This window comes from Ursus americanus, chromosome 1 (genome assembly GCF_024610735.1).
Source record: "Ursus americanus isolate L20-20 chromosome 1, mUrsAme1.1.p, whole genome shotgun sequence".
In the NCBI taxonomy this organism is placed as follows: domain Eukaryota; kingdom Metazoa; phylum Chordata; class Mammalia; order Carnivora; family Ursidae; genus Ursus; species Ursus americanus.
In genome coordinates this window covers 41,917,362-41,936,343 of record NC_142127.1, presented here as the reverse complement: position 1 = coordinate 41,936,343, position 18,982 = coordinate 41,917,362, and the positions used below count along the sequence as shown (strand labels likewise).

Here is an 18,982-nt window from a genome sequence, read left to right as displayed (position 1 = left end):
CTCAAATATACTACACATTTTTATTGATTTTTGTCTTCTTCTTATTGACTTCCAGAAAACTTTATACATTCCAGATAGAGGCACTTTATTGGATATATGCATTACAGTTTTCCCCAATCTTTGGCTTGCTTTTTATTCTCTCAAATGTTTTTAATTTTGTTGAATTCCAACTTATCATTTTTTTCCCTTTATAATGTGGGCTTTTTCCTGTGTGTTCTATTTAAGAAATCTTTGCCTAAGTCAAAATCATTAAGATTTTTTACTGTTTTCTTCTGGAAATTTTATAGATTTAGCCTTCTTGTTTAGATATAGGATCTATTTTGAATTAATTTGTGTATGTAGTGTGACATAAGGGTTGACTTTTTTCCATATGGCTTTTAATCACACTAGCACCAATTGTTGAAAAGACTACCCTTTCCCCATTAAATTATCTAGGCTCATTTGTTGAAAATCTAATAGTCATATACATTTTTCTAAACTCTTCCTTTGGTTCCATTGGTCTGTGTATCTATTTTTACACAACACCATATTGCCTTTATTAATGTAGTATTGTAGTGAGCATTGAAATCAGATAATGTATGTCCTCCCACTTAGTTCTTCACTTTGAAAATTGTTTTGGCTATTTTAGGTGGGAGGGGCTTCATATCAATTTTAGAATTGACTTGTTAATTTTTATAAAACTGTTGAAATTTTTTTATGATTGTATTGAATCTATAGATCAATTTAAGGAGAATTGACATTTAAACAACATTAAGTATTTTGATCTATGAACACTGTATATCTTTCAATTTCTTTATGCCTCCTTTAAATTTTTTCAACAACATTTAGTAATTTTTGGTATGTAAGATTTATTTATATTTTTTAAATATATCCTTCTATGTAGTCTATAATCTCTAGGCTATTTTAAGTCATCTTGTAATTTAATTTGAATTTCCAAATATTCATTGGTAATATATAAAACATGCAACTGATTTTTACATTTCTGCATGTATATTACAAGCTTGATAAACCCAATTATTACTTCTGAGGCTTATTGTGAGTTAATTAGGATTTTCTGCTGAAACAATTATTTAGTCTGTGAATAAATATCATCATGTCTTCCTTTTCAGTGTGTGTAATTTTTATTTATTTATTTTTTTGCCTTTTCCCAGTGACCACAATCTTCAGTGGAATGTTGAATAGAAGCTATGTGTGAACATCTTTTCTTGTTCCTGATCCTAGGAGTGAAATAATTTAGTTTGTCACAATTAAGGATCATATTTGAAAGAGGCTTTTAGAGATGCCTTTTAGCATGTTGAGGAAATTCTCTGGTATTCCTAACTTAGGTTTTGTTTTTTTTTAAAAAGATAAATTGAAATTTATTATTGCCAGGGTTTTTTTTTTCTACATCTGTTAACAAGATCACTTTCTTCTTTTTATATCAATATGGTGAATTACACTGATTTTTAAATATCAAACCAATTTTAAATTCTTGAGAGAAAACTGCACTCAGTTTTCTAAAATTAGGTGAGGGAGGTTCACATCCGTGTTCTATGAGGGTGAGAGATCTGAGGTCTCTTGTAGTTTCTTTATGTGATTGCAGTATATCATTTCTCTCATGATCTGGAAAATTTCCCTCTTCTCCTTTCTGTAAAACTTTCTTTAGAATGGTATTATTCTTCCCATAAATGTTTCATAGAATTCACCCATGAAGCCACTGAAACTGGAATTTTCTTTTTAGGAAAGTATTAACTGCAAATTTAATTATTAAAAAATAATTATTGAACTATTCAGGTTATCAATTTCTTTTTGAGTGGGTTTTCTTAATTTATATCACTCAAGTTTGTGTGTATTTTACATAATTTGACAAGTGTGTAGGTGTAAAATAATTTTAAAAATTATTTTTTATATGTCTGTAGGATTGAAGCATTGATTCCTTTTTTATTCCTGGTACTGGTAGTTTGTGTTTCTTTTCTTTCTTTTTTTTTCCCCCCTGATCCATCTGGCTAGAAGTTTATCAATTTAATTGATCCTTTCAATGAACCAATTATTGTTTTCATTGATTTTATCTACAGTTTTCTGCTTAATCTTTTATTACTTCTGCTCTCATCTTTATTATTTTCCTTCTCATGCACAATTTGTAGGGTTTTTGTTTGTTTGTTTGTTTTGGTGTGCTTTTGTTTTTCATTTTCTAAGTGGGGAGCTTAGATTATTGACTTGATACATTTCTTTTTTAAAAAAAAATGAGCAATTAATTCTATGAATTTCCCATGCAATTCTGCTTCGGTTGCATCTGACAACCATGTTTCACTTTGGAGAATTTGTATTACTGTGCCCTCAGTTTCACTTTTTTTTTTTTGTAGTGTTGAATTGCTCTTAATATCATCCATTGTACTTTTTAAAAATTTTAAGTGTTAAACATACATGTCTAGAGTTTGATTTGGATCTTTTTTATATCTTCCATTTCTTCCTTCATCAGATTCATTTTTTTCCTAGATTTTGGACATAGGTAGTATAATTTTAATATCTGTGTAATGTCCTTATCTGCTAATTCAATCATCCATATTCTTTCTGGCTCTTTCTTTTTCTTTCTTTCTTTCTTTCTTTCTTTCTTTCTTTCTTTCTTTCTTTCTCTTTCTTTCTTTCTTTCTTTCTTTCTTTCTTTCTTTCTTTCTGATAGTGCTTGGTTAGATGATGCACACTATTAATTTTGTGTCTTATATGTTGGATTTTATTGTATTCCTTTAAATATACTGGTCTTTGTTCTGAGAGATCATTAACATACCACTCTCATCATTTTGAGACTTGCTTCTGAGCTTAGTAGATCAGTCTCTACTTAAGGTTTCATTTCACCTTTTAATGCAGTAACTATCTGAAGACTCTCACCAGTGTTCCAAGCATTACTAGGTTTTTCACTTTAGATGGTGGCATAAGAAACTATTTCCAGTCCTGTGTAATCTTTGGTAATTGTTACGCCAAATGCTTTCTATAGTTTTTCCCTCTAGTCTTGTGTAGTTCCCTCACACACTTGTGCAAATCAGATGAGACTTGAGTTGACATCTATAAAGATATCTGGACTTCTCTTTCTGTGCAACTTCCTCTCTCCATGATTCTGCTCTGTAAATTCAAGCTGCCTTGATTTCCCTGAACTTCAAACTTTGTCTCCTCGGTTCAATCCGTTGAGCTGTTTTGTTTCCCACTCCACATGCTCTGGTCTGGAAATTCTATTTAGCTGGGGCAACCATAGGGCTCACCTTTTTTTTTTTTTGTTCTTCTTCCAGGAAATGGTCTCCTGTGTTTCTTATTGTCCAATATCTAAACACTGTTGTTTTCTATATTTTGTCCAATTATACAGTTGTTAAAAGTAAAAAGTTAAATTCAGACCCCATTACTCCATCCATTATGAACAGATCTGGAAGCCCAAATGATAGTTTTTAAATTATTTGTTTACGACAAAGCTGGTTCCTGGTGCACACATTTGCTTAAAATTATAGAATTTTTATAATGCAATAAATCTGTCTAAAGATATAAAGACATTTTTAAAAAATAACTAAGGAGTATTTTTTCCAGAAAAGAAGCAATGCAATTTAGTGTAATTCTAGGAAAAATGATGTATTTTTACAATGTGCAAAGGCCAGTCAGATTAGATTTAATGAATGCAACAGATAATCTGGATAACGAAAAGAGTGCATTTATTAACTAAGAAACAATTTTAAGGTTTACGGATATAAAATAAATTTCATACACTACCTCAGTCTTCAAAAAAGCCATAATTTGTAAAAACTGACTCATTTTTGTTCCCATGTGATAAATTACTTATAAATTGTGTACAGAAATCATCTTCTAAAACAAACTTACAAATACACTTAATTGGATGTTCACCTAGAATGTCTATATACTTTTTAAACAAACTTAGATTTCATAAATTATAAGAGCTATTAGGTCATTATTTTCATGTATCAATTATTGACAAATATATTAACAATCCACATATGAACAGATTATCTTCTGTAAGAATAGGTGGCATGTTTTAAGGAAGTGTCTATTGAAACCTTAACCCTGGGGCTCCTAGGTGGCTCAGTCAGTTAAGCATCTGACTCTTGATTTTGTCTCAGGTCATGATTGCAGGGTTGTGAGATTGAGCCCCATGTGGGGCTCCACACTGGGTGTGGAGTCTGCTTGGGATTCTCTCTCCCTCTCTCCCTTCCCCCTCCTCTCTCTCTCTAAAAAAACAAAACAAAATTCAAAAACAAAACACCTTACTCCTCACAGAGAAAAGCTTAGTCTTACAGTAAGATTTACATATACTCAATGAGATGAGTCAAATATTAACCATTTGCATAAAAACTATAATATGAAGTATGTTATTACAAAATTATCTCAGGTGAAGTAATAACCATTTGGATTAAAACTAACATATAAATTATGTTACCAGGAAAACATCTAAATTTTCTGAAGGAATGTTCAGTTTTTTAACTTTGTATGCTTATGTTAATGTATTAGAAATAGTCACTGGTATTAGTCCAGATCACTCTGACTAATGAAAACAAGTATGATTTACCTATTTCATACTCTACCTTAATTTTCATGCCCCAAACACACACCACCAGCACTGCCTTAATCTAAAGTAGTTAAGTCCTATACGTTAATATTAATATTATTAATTTACTAATTTAAAAATTTATGGTTCTTAGATTATAGGACATTTTCCTAGTTATTCTGTACAAAAAAATGAAAGTTAGAGATTGTTATAGTGATTTTAGAAAGGCGTTATGAATAAGAGAGCTTAACTGTTTTCATTGGTTTCTGCAATAATGGCAATCTCAAGTTACAGCCCAGTTTTTTTCTGCCCTTTACACTACCCCATGCTGCACAGAAATATTGTTTTAATGGATGACCTCAAAATTTCTGCCTCTTATGATATTTTAGAGCTATGTATAATAATATAAGCCAAAATTTGACTAATTTGTAACTGTAAAGTCAGAAGTTTCTTAGGTTAAATGTGACCCAGTTACTAGAATAATACCTAGGACCCCCATAGAAGGTCACATTAAAATAATCTCTGTAATGCTGCATTATGCTCATGAGATTATTAAACTAATTTTGCCAAATTAAGATTTCACTTTAATTTCATTGATTTGTATTCTACATCATTCCAAAAATATGAAACAAATTACATTGCTTATTTGATTTCAGAAATTTTTATTCTTTGTCAGTATAAGAATGCCACTTAAATAGCCCATAATGGTTGCTACTATTAACTTAAAGATTCAAGCATTAATGTATAATACTTAAATAATTGCAAATACAGAGTTCTTAAACAGGGCTTCATTAATTCAGTGGATCTGTATACAGAATTTTGTGTGTATGAAATTTATGGAGTACTTACTATGTGGTAAACATTGTTACAAACTTTCTAACATACTATAAATACTAAACTACTTAATCTTACAGTAACAGGAACAATTAAGTAGTTTTAAGAATATATCGAAATCTATTCTGTATCATTGCCCATAAGTAGATTGTGTTGAGTGTTGAACTATAGACTTGATAGGATTTTAATGTTGAATTCATGTGCTTTGTTCAATATTTGGACTTCCAAAAAAAAAATCCCCAAATACCAAAAACTTACAAAATCTGGCTTCAAAACAATAGCTAAAGTGTGCTTTTATAGATGGCGGGGATGAGGGGAGGGGTAATTTTCCAGCCAGCATGGAGCAATGATTACCATCCTCTGGTTTGATTCTATTATTGGCTGAATATAGATTGATGTACTTGTCTCCACTGTACCAATGTATAATGCATGAATACGATTACTGGGGTAATTTAGAAACAGGATGCCTTTAATCTTCTGCTCAGATCAATCAATTACAATACATAGGTTATAGAATGTCCTATGATCTTACACTGAATCCTTAATAGAACTAATCTTAGAGATAAATGAGGTCAGGAAAAATGTGAAGCCCACAGAGATTGCTAATATGAACACAGACAATGGAACTTCAACTATCATGTGTTTAATTACTCAGAAAAAAAAAAAAAAAACAAACAAACAGAGACCACTCTGAAGGTTGTAGAGAAAGAAATAATATATCAGGGAGCAAAAAGCCACTTTTTCTCTTGAAGCAGCCACTTTTCCACCTTTAAGGAAGAATTCAAGGGTTTTGAGACTCAACAAACTGTGAAAGTATCAAATTCATACTAGAAACAGTTTGCACTGTTACCTTTTGCATGTCAATACATCTTGTCATATGGCAGATAAATCTGTTTCAAACTGCATTTGGAAATGCCTATTTCCCTTTAAAGCAATATTCACTCACTGAATTTACTTGTGATTTGAAAAAAAAGGAATAATTTGCCGTATGACCTTGCCATAACTTACTGTTAATTGATTATGCCTTTATAGTGTACCTGAGACCTTAATTACAATCTGCACAATATGAAGTTTGTTCAGTTTTCTCTGGAGTTCATTTTTTTTTTTTTTTGTAAGTAGCTCCAATGCGGAGCTTGAACTGACAATCGTGAGATCACCTGAGCTGAGATGAAGAGTTGGACACTCAACTCACTGAGCCATCCAGGCACTGTTTCCTCTGGAGTTCTTGATGCATCTTGGGAAGAATGCATTTGAGCTTGGATTTAGCTAACAAGATAAGTAGAAAAAGAAGGTATTTTACATATGAAGTGCAAATAGCACTGTTTCTGTGGGTATTTAGTGAAGACAAGTAGTGTTATGTGAATGTATCAGGGCCACTTGCCTGAGTTTGCGGTTGTATTGTCTGTGGCTGGATGTAGGCAGAGAGCAGTTCCTAACGGCAGAGTCGGAGTCAGCACCACGGATAGCTCCACACGTTTAACACCTGGGAGAGGAACTCCAGCGTTTCACACGCCCAGCTGCAGCCAGGAAACGGAATGATAGAGTCATCTACTTACACTGCAAAAGGGAAGAAAATAAAGCTGTACGTTGGAGGAGCTTGCCTTTTTATGTTCCGAGAGAGGGAACTGTACAGATTCAAGAAAGCCCAAGCTACCATAAGAGCCTATGGGTTGTCATAGATTGCTTCTTTTTTTAAGTAAAGCTAATTAACCTGCAAATTCAACATTCCCAGGCAATGTCTTATGTTTCTAATTCATTTTCATTACTCTGACATGAAAGGGTAAGAATTGCTTGGGTTGTTGGGGGTTATTTTGTTTTTTTTTTTTGAGGTTGTTTAGGGGGGATTTTTTTTTCTTGGCTGTGCTTTCTGCAACATGAAGTTAAAGTCGTTATGTTTATTTCCTCGTTATTTATTGCAATCCACATGATTCACCTTCCTAATCTAAACCTCTCTCTCAACCCTTTTCAGTTCCATCCTCATTTTTTTTTTTTTACTTCAGATTTGAGTTTGTAACTGAGAAAATATGAACCCGACTAATTCAAGGCACAGGCAAAACAGGCTAATGAGTTGCAAGAACCCCGAACACTGTCATGCAGCTACGTGTTTTTATAGAGGATTTAGGACTTTTATCAACAGCTGGAAACAAGATGTTTGTCGGTATTCTAGTAGTTCTGTAGGTTGTAGCAGTAGTAAATTCCATTTAGAGAAAGGGATGTGGAGGGAAACTATTAGGCTAAAGGAGATAACATAAATGAAAGGAAACAAAGCAAGAAAAACTAGAAAAAACAACTTAGGAAACACTCTCTTCTGGCATGACTTGTTACATTTGATTTCTTAAGTCTCCAGGAGGACTATTTGGACAGAAGTGTATGCATAACATGGGATTCCTGCCTTGGCAGGCTCTGAGAAACAAAAACGAAGAGAACTCTGTTCTGCTCCTTGAACCGTTTCCCATCCTAAACGAGATAATTTCTTAGAAATAGTGTAAGAGATTAAGTAGAATGGTGTTCCTAGTGTGTTGAGAAGATAAGTGGCATTGGAGGTCACACCAAGGCTGGTAACTCTTAGCCCCACCCACCTTTTGTTCCTTCCCCCTTGCGCCCAGCCTCGCCCATTTCAAACACTTTTCCTTGTTTTGTACCAGTTGCTCCCACAGTCTTTGGCCTTCCCATCTTTCTCGCAGCCTTCAGCACCTAGAGACCCAATCAACCCCCAACGTTGTAACTTCTCAGGGGTTCAAGCAATGAAACCGGGCATGCCCAGCGGCGGCGCCAGCAGCCTTTAGTCTTTGGGAGACTCAGCTCAGCTCCGTGCAGGGACAGGAGTGACAATTCAGCTAGGGCTTCGGCGCCCACCTCCGCGGAGTCCAAGAGATCCGAGCTGCACCCTCAGGCTAAACCTGCACCCTTAAGTGGCTCATCCTCACTCTTCAAACTCCCAAACGCCACCAGAGCTTAGAAACAGTCCTCACTGAAGGACTGTTTTCCCACCTGTCTTTTCTTTGCAGCTAAGGGTGTTTTTAGCTACTGCGGCGTGAGGAGCTCAGGGATGGAACCCTGTGGCTGGTGGCCGTGGAGATAGATCACCTTCCCAGAGTAGCTGTTTGTCACTGAGTTTTGGAGATTTCTTGGCTGGCTTCCGCTAAAGCACGCTTGAGTAATCCGAGCTGTGGCGGCGCCCAAGCTCTCGGGATAAAGGGTGTGTGTGTGTGTGTGTGTGTGTGTGTGCGCGCGCGCGCGCGCGCCTGTGTGTGTGTGTGTGTGCGCGCGAGTGTGTGCGAGTGTGTGTGTGTGTGTGTGTGTGTGTGTGTGTGTGTGTGTAGGGGAGAGGGCGGGGATAGAAACGTCAACTCCCCCCAACCCCCCAGCCTCCTTTTCTTTCTCGCCTTCCTGCAAAAGCCGCACGAGTCTTCCATCCCCCCTCAGCCATCCTCACAGCTCTGGGCAACCGCCAGGTTAAGCCCATTTGCACTGGGAAATTGGCGCTGTTTGGGAGAAGAGAAACAGATCGATTGCCCTTGTGACTCCCCGCCCCCCTCCCACCCCACCCCACCCCCACCGCTCCCTCCCTCCCTCCCCCGCCACCCCCCCTCACCCCGCCTCCTTCCCTCTCCCCACCCCCAAACCCTCTCACCCGCGGCAGTCCGGTGCGAGGCCCCCTCCGGAAGGTGAAGGGGATGGATTGGACTCCGCTGGGGAAAGCGGGTGTCTAGAAGTGGTGCTAATGGGAAGAGATTTCTGGTTTCAAAAGAGGATGCTCTGCCACAAAGAGCGGCTCGCGCGCTGGCCTGGGCTCTAGCCGAGGAGAGATCCCGGGAGAACTCCAGAGCTCGGGGGGAGCGCTCCTCGGAAGACCGGGGTCAACATGCCTGTTCGCAGGGGGCATGTGGCACCACAAAACACATTTTTGGGGACCATCATACGGAAATTTGAAGGGCAAAGTAAGTTCATTTGTTCTCTTCTCTCTCCCTCGCTTTCTGCTTTGACAGTGCACTTGGCGTTCGCAGCGTACAGGCTGAGGAGCCGGCAACTCCGGGCTCTTTCAAGTTAACAGGCTGTGAAACCGAGCCAGGAGGTTCGAATGGCAGCAGGAGTGTTCTCCCCCAGATATTAATTCTGATTTACATTTTAGATTATGGTCTCCATTATAGGAGGCAATCTGATCCTCTTCTCCCACTGTTCCATTATCCGCCTTGCTACTTAATGTCCTACTCTTCTACTATCTTAAAGGGAACGTACTAGTATAACATGGTCATATATTTTGAGGCTGTCTAATTGTACACTTTTTGAAAGTCAGGAGTAGGGCAGAGCATACTACTGGAACAAGAGAATGTAAATGGTAGCAGCGATGTAAATGGCTATGCAAACTATATTTTACCTTGGTTAAATTGCAAAGCTGTGGTATGACAGGGATGCTTGCTTGCTGTTAGTTTATAGAAGCTAAACTTTGCATTGAATCAATGTAAATATATCCCAAGAAGGATAATTTGGAAAAAGCAATATCTGATCCGTACTAGTTCCCAATGCAAATGGTTCATTATTCAAAGCAATATTTCTGCCCCTTTATCATTTCCTTAAATTTCCATCAAGAAATTTGAAAATTGAAATGTAGTAAGTAAATCCCACAACTGAATGCGGAGAAATTCAACATTCTCATGTGGACTAACTATAAGGAATGAATTATTGTTATATAAATATATTAATTTGATATCCTTGTTAATTTATATTCAACATTTCCTTAAAAATACATTAACACACAGTTATGTTGTACATTTTGCAGTTATTTTGGCACTGTAGTTAGTGACATGAGGATATAGTACCTTGTGTACAAAATAAACTAATGTATCCTGTTCACATTCTATCTGGAAATAGTAAATATAATTTATGATCAAAATTTAATAAGCCCTTTGTATTAAAATACCTACTACTACACAAGAATTCAAGGTTCTCCCAAAGTAAAAGTGAAAAGGTGTTAACATGATATTTACTGTGTATGTGTAAATATTTTTATCTTCTGGAAATATATATTATGAAAGGTGAATCTTTGAATTATTGAACTGTTAATTAACATGAGATAGTTTTACTGCTAATAGTTTCATGTTTTTTTTTGTTTTGTTTTTTAACATGATGAGTGTGTAGCATGCCTTAGGGGAATAGAGAAAAGCCAAATCCAAAAATAATAGCTACTTTGAGAAAGTTGTACTTTTAAGGGCCAGTGTTGAGGTGAGAAATCTGTCAGCTGCAAGGTGTTTCATTGTTTGGCTTTGAAAATATTTATTTTACAATTAAATGGCATTCTGGAAATATCAATGGGACAACTGCTTGTTTGAGTGTGTCTTAGGACCTTTGGGAGTCACAGGCTTGAGAACTAGTCTATTTGGGAAATTACATTCTCAAAATTTGAAGAGTGGTTCCTTAATACTTTTTGTTAAAACTATTTAGGACCATTAATTTCACATTTAGGATTTTTGTTTTTTTCCTTTCAAAACCCTGGGCACTTAGCAATTTGGGAAGCACCTACATTTCAGATCTCCTATTATGCAACAATTTGCTCCAGTGTTTATGAAAATCTTGTGGAAGCTCTTTAAAAGATGCCTTACTATCTTCTCATTACAGATAAAAAATTTATCATTGCAAATGCCAGAGTGCAAAACTGTGCCATCATCTACTGCAACGATGGGTTCTGCGAGATGACTGGTTTCTCCAGGCCAGATGTCATGCAAAAGCCGTGCACCTGTGACTTTCTCCATGGGCCTGAGACCAAGAGGCATGATATTGCCCAGATTGCCCAGGCATTGCTGGGGTCAGAGGAGAGGAAAGTGGAGGTCACCTATTATCACAAAAATGGTAAAGTTCATCTATTTAGAATGCTTTTTATTTGATTCCATTGAAATGAAATTTTGACAACTGATTACTAAAAGTTCCTGTGCAGAGAAGCTCCAAATATTCAGTTGTAGATATTTTCTGCATATATTTTGTATATTTTAGGATTCAAAAAATCTGAATACTGTCATTAGTGGACTAGTAGGAAAAATTTCCTCTTTGAATAAGGGTACTCTGTACTCTTCAAAAGTGTAGTAGCTTACTATCACTGAGGACAAAGTGCCACGAATCAGTCTTACTCTCTCCCTTCCTAGGGAATAAAATAAAGGCCAATAATTTACTGATTGCATTGATATGTATTTGGTAGGAGAGAAATATGGAGTTTTATTTGCTTGAAATTGAAAATATTTCACAGAGCAAAATCTTGTTGAAAACTGTATATCTGCAACTACAACTATTGCAGTTATAAATGTTTCTTGGCTTTCAGCTTTATTTGATAGGCAACACCTCTTGTTTCTTTTGCTCCTTTTTATACGACATTAGGGTGATATATAAGAACTTCAAAAATTGGTCTAGTAAACCTATGTATATTCAAATAATAAAAGCTGTTCATGTATTCAAGAATCGTCCTAAATAGGAAATGGACAAAAGGAACTATGATACTGTAGAGTTATTTGTACTCATTTTTCAGCTGCAACAAAACTGGCATCTCCAACTTAAGGTCATATCTCAACTTCAAGGGCACTCCTTCTTCTTTCAGGCTTGCTATGTGAGCAAAATATGTTAGACCTATAATAGTTCTCAAAAAAAATACTCATTTAATAGACATGCATTCATTAAATACACCATTTATAATATATGAACTCACATGTATGAATATTCACATATACCCATTTAAAAGAATACACATTCTCAAATTTTGCACACTTACTGATATTTGAAAATTTAGTGCTTAAAGATAATTCAGTTAAAAATGCATGTTGTAGTTAGTTTTATTGATGTTGCTTTATCATTTTTTTCAGCCATTGACAAAAATTGGTGAGACAGAGGCATATCTAGTCAGATTTTTAGGAAACCCTTAAGTCTTGCAAATGAGAAAATGAGTGATGTGTTATAGCTTATATCATATACTGATTCATCATTTGATAAAATACACAACAGAAATTTTATCACGGAAAAGGTTTAACTCTTCCTCTTGTTTTCTTACAATTAAATATTTTATGATAGAAAATGTAATTAACTACAAGATTTTCCTTAATATTGACTTGAATGAGTAAATGTGACAAACTATGATTAGAAAAACAGGTTTGTATAACTTTAATCTAGAATGAAAACAATTATATGATTATTAGCCAACATAGAAATTGTTTTTAAAGTTCTTCTCATCCCCCCCCCCAACTTTTCAATCAGCAGTGTTGGCTTGCTAGAAATAGCCTAATTGCTCTGTTGTCTTGAAAGCATTTCTTGGACTAAGGCTCTCACTACCCAAATGCAACTCATCTTTTTTGTGCGTGTATCTGATGCCAACAATTCGGGCTTTTGGAATAATTTAAATGTCTGACATTTTTTTCCCATCTGAATATTTATCATAATGTTGACACAGTTTATATTGTAGTTATACAGGGCATGTTGGTCCGCATTTGGTCATTATGTTTTTTGAGACATTTCAGAATTTTTTTTTAACTTATAGAATTTAAGTATAAAATGAACCTGGACTGTTAGGATCACTTAGATACTCACCATATTTTTCAGACAAAATTCTGAAATGAAAGTTGTTATTTATTATACAGCAAGTAGAATGGTGATATTTCAAAAACCTTGTGTGACTTGTGCAATGTAAGTGTGTAAAGTTATCTCAAAACACCTAAGAAAGGCAAGTAAATGTGGAATCACAAACATGAATGTGAAAGTTTTTACAGTGAAGATGCTGGTATATTGACTAATGCAAATCTTTCTACTGAGGGATGCACTTGGTTATATGAATTAAAACCTTCTTGTTTTAGATGAGGATTTTCTTGAAAGCTTGTTTAGGGATATAAATATCAACCTTTGGTGATGATTTTGCTTCTGTTGGCTTTATTTTCAGATTTGACTCAGTCTACAAGGACTTGGTAATTGTTAGAGCTAATGACAAATGCTGCCTATTTCACTTTTATTAATAGGGGATACATGAGATGATGGGCCAAGCTTTTTTTTTTTTCTTTTTCCAAAGAGAAAGATTAACTTTATGACCTTTTTAGATCACAAAGACAGAGTCAGACTTATTTGCTCTGAATGTAATCAACCTGTGTTTTTGAGACTAGTTCAGATACCTTGAATAGAATCTTCAAAGTGCATTGGTTTTATTCACATGGCAACTGCAAATTCAGTCAGAGCTTGTGAAGTTCAAATGCTTTGAAAGTCTTGCCTCTTAGAGACCTGCCAACCACTCTGTATTTATAAAAGCAAGAAGGGGTAAAATCACCAACATTTTGTATTGGTTTGTCTCTCAAAGCTTCCTTAATTCTTTATTATTGAGGTCATTTACTTTTGGGAGGTTTTTGGTTTCTTAAGTATGTTCAGTAAATGCTTTCTTTACTTATTCTCTATTTAGGACTTTATAGGAATACAATAAGAGTGCATTAAACATAATAGGAATGTAATAAGAACAATGAGCAAATTAACAAAAAGTTGAGATATTGTTTCCACTTTTTCCATTCACTCATACTGGCATAGCAAAAACATAAGCATGGTATTATTTCTGAAAGCTTGTTTCTCAGACTGGCCAGTGGCTTTATAAGCAGTTTAAACCCATGATCTGTGTTATGAGTTCACATAGATGCAGTGCACAATGAGCTGCATGATCACTCTTAGGAAGCAACACTTCCTACAATCCTACTTTTTGTGATTTTACCAGGTACAATTGAACTTGCTGTTTACCAGAATATCAATTTTTAAAAACCTAGTTATTTGCAGTAGGAATATTTGACAGCCCTTCCTTTGAGGATTCTATTTTACAGTTTAAGTCATTATTGCATAAATCATTCTTGGCAGCTGTGAAATACTGCTTGAGGTGATAAAGCTGTAAATCTTTTGACATAAAGCTCTAATTATACAAAACTATAATTACACTGAGGCTTATACAAGGATGGGCATGTATTTTAATAATATAATACACTCACTTTAAGCACAACTCTTTAGGGGTGCCTGGCTGGCTCAGTCAGTTAGGCATGTGGCTCCTGGTCTTGGGGTTGTGAGTTCAAGCCCCACGTTGGACATAGAGCTTACTTAGAAAATAAAAACAATTTTTTAGCATTAGATTGGATTGAGGAATAACAAACACTTCAGTGATTAACTAGATCATAGTTTGGAGGTGATGCTAATACTAAGGAAACAGAAAAGTCGGTCATCTTTCAGTTTTTTGCTTGTCAGGTTTGGAGTGTATCATGGAATGAAGCTAGCTGTTGAAGTGGTTATCCAATTCAGGCATATGTAGACCTGTGATTTTTATCTTAAATTATCAAGCAACTCTAAACATTTGGAAAATCAAAGTAAGTTTCTCCAAAAGAAATAAAGGTCTTAACTCAGTAGGAAAACAGGACATATACAATACTTTATTTTTAGAGGTTGGAGCATTCCTATATTTTTGCCATTATGCTCTCAGACATGGTACAATGGCAATTTTGTTAACAAATCAGAAATGTCCCTACCTTTGCCTTGCTTTCAAAGAACTAAAGGATGAGAAGAGGCCAAGGGAAGTCCTTTCTTCATCCAGACAGGGCACCAGTCATATTGGGACAAAGTTCCAGAGGCAGTGTTTGAGTCAGCTAAACTGAAAAGAAGTTTTGGTTTGATAACATTAAATCTACCATCTCTGAGAGTTATTTGGAAAGACCTTATAGAAAGTGTTGCATTGTTGGAAGTAAAAGTGAAGGTGTGTACCGTGTGGCACCACCTCTCTGTAAGGTAATGTTTTAGCCACTACAGGAACATCCTATTGGAGGAAATGCACAGAGGACACACACTCACTTCAGCTTTCAGAATATTTGTATTATGGAGTGACTAATGTTCACTTCTATCTTCTAAACCCCAAGATGTTTTCGTGAAATTGCTTTTAAAGGAAAAAGAACAGACTATGAAATGAAGAAGCTTTTATATAAATGGAGAACAGAATTTAGGGTTAACTACCACTCTTCCTCTATCCCCCCACTGTAAAATAAACTTGTTTTGTGTATTTCCTGTCTCCTTTTGTCATTTATATGTAATACTAACTTCTAAAGAAGCAAGGTAGTTACTTAAAACTTTAATAGCTCAAAAACAAGTCTTATGATAGTTGTATATAAGTTATATGACATGTAAAATATTTGACATTCATAATTTCTGAATTGTGTACTAGAGAACCAGATGATAGTTTTTAGAGAAGAATGGAAATATATTCTATGTATGTGTAATTCAAGCAGTAAGAAAAATTTTCAGGGAGTATCTTGCCTAGAATTTATTTTGGTGTTCATTTTAACTTTTTGTTTATACATTCTCATGTTTCATCCAACAGAGTACTGTAATGGTCATCTTAAAATATTGTCTTTCATATACCTAAACTTTGTAACATCTCATGGACTCTGGATATTATACAGAGCTTAAATTTGATCAGTGTGTTTATTGAGAAACTAAGAATTCTCTAGAAACATTCTTCCTCACAATTTGAAAACTTTACTATTGTCTCAAATGAAAACAAAACGTCCCACAGCTATAGTTGGGCTATGCTCATCAGTCCCCTTTTTACCACCCATCAGCACCATACCTCTTGCAGCTCTGGTGCTAAAAAGAAACTGCGTAGTCTGCAGGTTTCAGAGATAACTGCTCAGTTATTTTCACACCCAAGGGACTTGAGAACAGGGTCAGTTTAGGGCGACAGGGATAGGCTAGCCTTAGTGGGAGGAACTGGCTTCTCTGGCTTCTAATGGCTTTCAGCATTGTTTTTATTTTTATTTTTTTGCTATAAATAGTCACTAAATCAATTACTGGCAGTCAGCTGCCAGGAGAGTCCTAGGATAATTAATTCACAGGAAAGGAGCAGTTGAAGTATGAAATGTTAAGGCATCAACATTCATCTGGCCATATAAACTAGAAACCTCCGGGTCAGATCGTTTTCTGTTTTGTTTTTTCCTCCCTCTCCTCCCTAAACCCAACTGGTCACCAATTCCTTTCAATATTTACATCTGAAATATCTCCCAATGTGACCTTCCCTTTTCTATCACTGCCGAGTGCCCTAGTTGAAGCCCTTTTCATTCTTCTTTGAGAATATTGAGGATTGAAGTTTTTCTCCCTTCCCAATCCATTCTCTACAATGCCGTCAGAGAGCTATTTCTGAAACAAGAATCACATACACTGATGACTTATTGGGGCCAAGCATCATTGTAAATGAATTTCACATATTAAATAATGAATACAACAATTTCATAAAACATATACTCTCATCGTCCCCATTTTATGAGAAAAAGCATCGAGACCCTGAGAGATTAATTCACTGAATCACACAGCTTGTTAGTGGTTACGCCTGAGCCCTTAACAACTTTGCCATATTTGCTGCTCAATGCACTTATAATATACCTTGATTTAAAAACACTATCTTAACTCATTAAGACTCTCAGAATAAAGTCCTAGACTTTTTAACAGGATGCTTCGTCCCCATCAGAGTTGAATTTGCTTGGGTTTTTAAGTAGGGTATGTTTAGAGTAAGCAGCTGAATTCACAGGTCTGTCCAAGTTTACCTTCCTTGCACCTGAGTTAACTTCTTGATAGGTCCTTGGAGAATAACATCCACTTTGTTAGGCTGATTGGTTGTGTTGTATACAATAAAATACATAGCATTATTTCTAGCTTGGTCTCTTGCCCATAATATGTACTCAATAAATATCAATTAGTTGAATATCTTGCCAACTCCATTTCTCTTACATATCTTATGTTTCAATAGTATTTGACTGCTCTGAGTTTCTCAAATAAGCCCTGCTCTTTTATGTCACCAAGGCTTTGCTCACCCTTCAGAAATTTTCTTTTATCTGTAATAAACAGTGGAAACCCTCATGGAATGGATTGCCTTTCCCTCAGCTTCTCACCCTAAAGAAACCATTATCATCCTTCCAAAGACAGATCAAAAGAACTCTGTGAAGTCTTTCCTGATGCCCCCACTGCCTGCTCCAGAATTTTAACTTAACATTCCTCTGTGTCTTCACAACACTTGGTTCTGACCCTCAGGGTAGTACCTGAAATGTGCTACATATCATTACATATTATTGTAGTTAATTTGATCTGGTTTTTAAAGTTCATTCAAAGAAAATATTTAATCTTATTAATTTCTATGTCCAGAATATATGGAAGAATATCTGGTTTGAAGTATGTGCTTAAGTAGCATTCACACAGAGAATGAAGAGAAGATGAGAAATGGCACCATAGCTCTGGGGAAGCAAATGGATTGAGATCAGGAGATCTTGACAAAAGTGAGCTATAGGGAATATGTGATGTTTCGATTTTTCTTACTTTCTAAAATGTTCTTAAGAACAGTTTTCACCTGAATTTTAGCAATGACTATATTTCTTTGCTTATAAGTTAAGGAATAAATGATCTTAGTAGCCTATAACTATGCAAATAGCTAGAAAATATTTAATATAGCATTAGAGAGAAGATATTAATCAAAAATTATTAACCAGTTACCTTAGTGTCACTTGCTCACCACCGCATCAAAATGACTCAATAGTATCTCCAGCAATCTCTTTGTAAGAGCCAAACCCAAAGTCCTCTCCTGTCCTGTTCTTTCTTTTTTTATTTTAAGATTTTATTTATTTATTCGATAGAGAGAGAGACAGCCAGCGAGAGAGGGAACACAGCAGGGGGAATGGGAGAGGAAGAAGCAGGCTCATAGCGGAGGAGCCTGATGTGGGGCTCGATCCCAGATCGCCAGGATCACGCCCGGAGCCAAAGGCAGACGCCCAACCGCTGTGCCACCCAGGCGCCCCTCTCCTGTTCTTTTCTGACTTGAATTTATTGCTGCATTTGACACACAGTGTTGGCATTTTATATCTAGTATGACATTTTATTACTCAGTGTTTTCTTGAAAATTCTTAATTGACGGTGAAGCTTACTCTCAGGGCCATTCAATGATGAGAGTGTTAAACCTAAAATAATAAAGTTAGTTTATTAATAATAATAAAATTATTGTTATTAATTATGATTGTCAAATGAATGTCTTCTCTCTCTTTACTGCACTATCTGCATTTAGCAAAAGCGCTAAACTACTGAGAAACAGTAGAGTCAGGCAGCAGTAATACATTAATCACCATAGGGAGGAAATTTGTCCCATTACTGAATAGTTAAGGTAAAATTGCCACTTGTCACAGGTGGGTTAAGAGAAATCCAAGTACTACACTCCTATTGCTATGACTGAACATTCCATATCTTTCTCTTAGTCGTTTAATTTATATGAAATATCTAATTAAGAAAACCAGAGTAGGGGCACCTGGGTGGCTCAGTTGGTCAAGCGTCTGCCTTCGGCTCAGATAATGATCTCGGGGTCCTGGATTGGAGCCCTACTTCGGGCTCCCTGCTGGGTGGGGGGTCTGCTTCTTTCTCTGCCCGCCTCTCTGCTCATGCTCTCTGTCTTTCGCTCTCTCTCTCTCAAATAGATAAAATCTTAAAAGACAAAAACAAACTGAATCAGTCTTTCTGTGGGCAGTTCAAATGGTGACTGAGAAGGCCCCCAGTGCCTTTTCCTTCGTTAAAGTAGGTCTGCGTGTGTACAAACTCTCCTTTTCGTGGTTTCCACTGTTTCAT

At 35.9% G+C, this 18,982-nt stretch overlaps 1 protein-coding gene across 3 annotated transcripts in view; it reads left to right on the top strand.

Annotated features, from left to right (window-relative positions):
• The first annotated feature begins 9,172 nt into the window (after positions 1-9,172).
• The window catches only part of KCNH7 (potassium voltage-gated channel subfamily H member 7), a 456,827-nt gene continuing 447,017 nt past the window's right edge, over positions 9,173-18,982 (top strand). For all 3 annotated transcript variants that reach the window (XM_087864433.1, XM_087864420.1, XM_087864413.1), the window contains exons 1-2: positions 9,173-9,294; positions 10,970-11,200. In XM_087864433.1, coding sequence (XP_087720559.1) covers positions 9,219-9,294; positions 10,970-11,200 — 307 coding nt within the window. In that variant the 5' untranslated portion in view covers positions 9,173-9,218. The remainder of the gene's footprint in view (positions 9,295-10,969; positions 11,201-18,982) is intronic.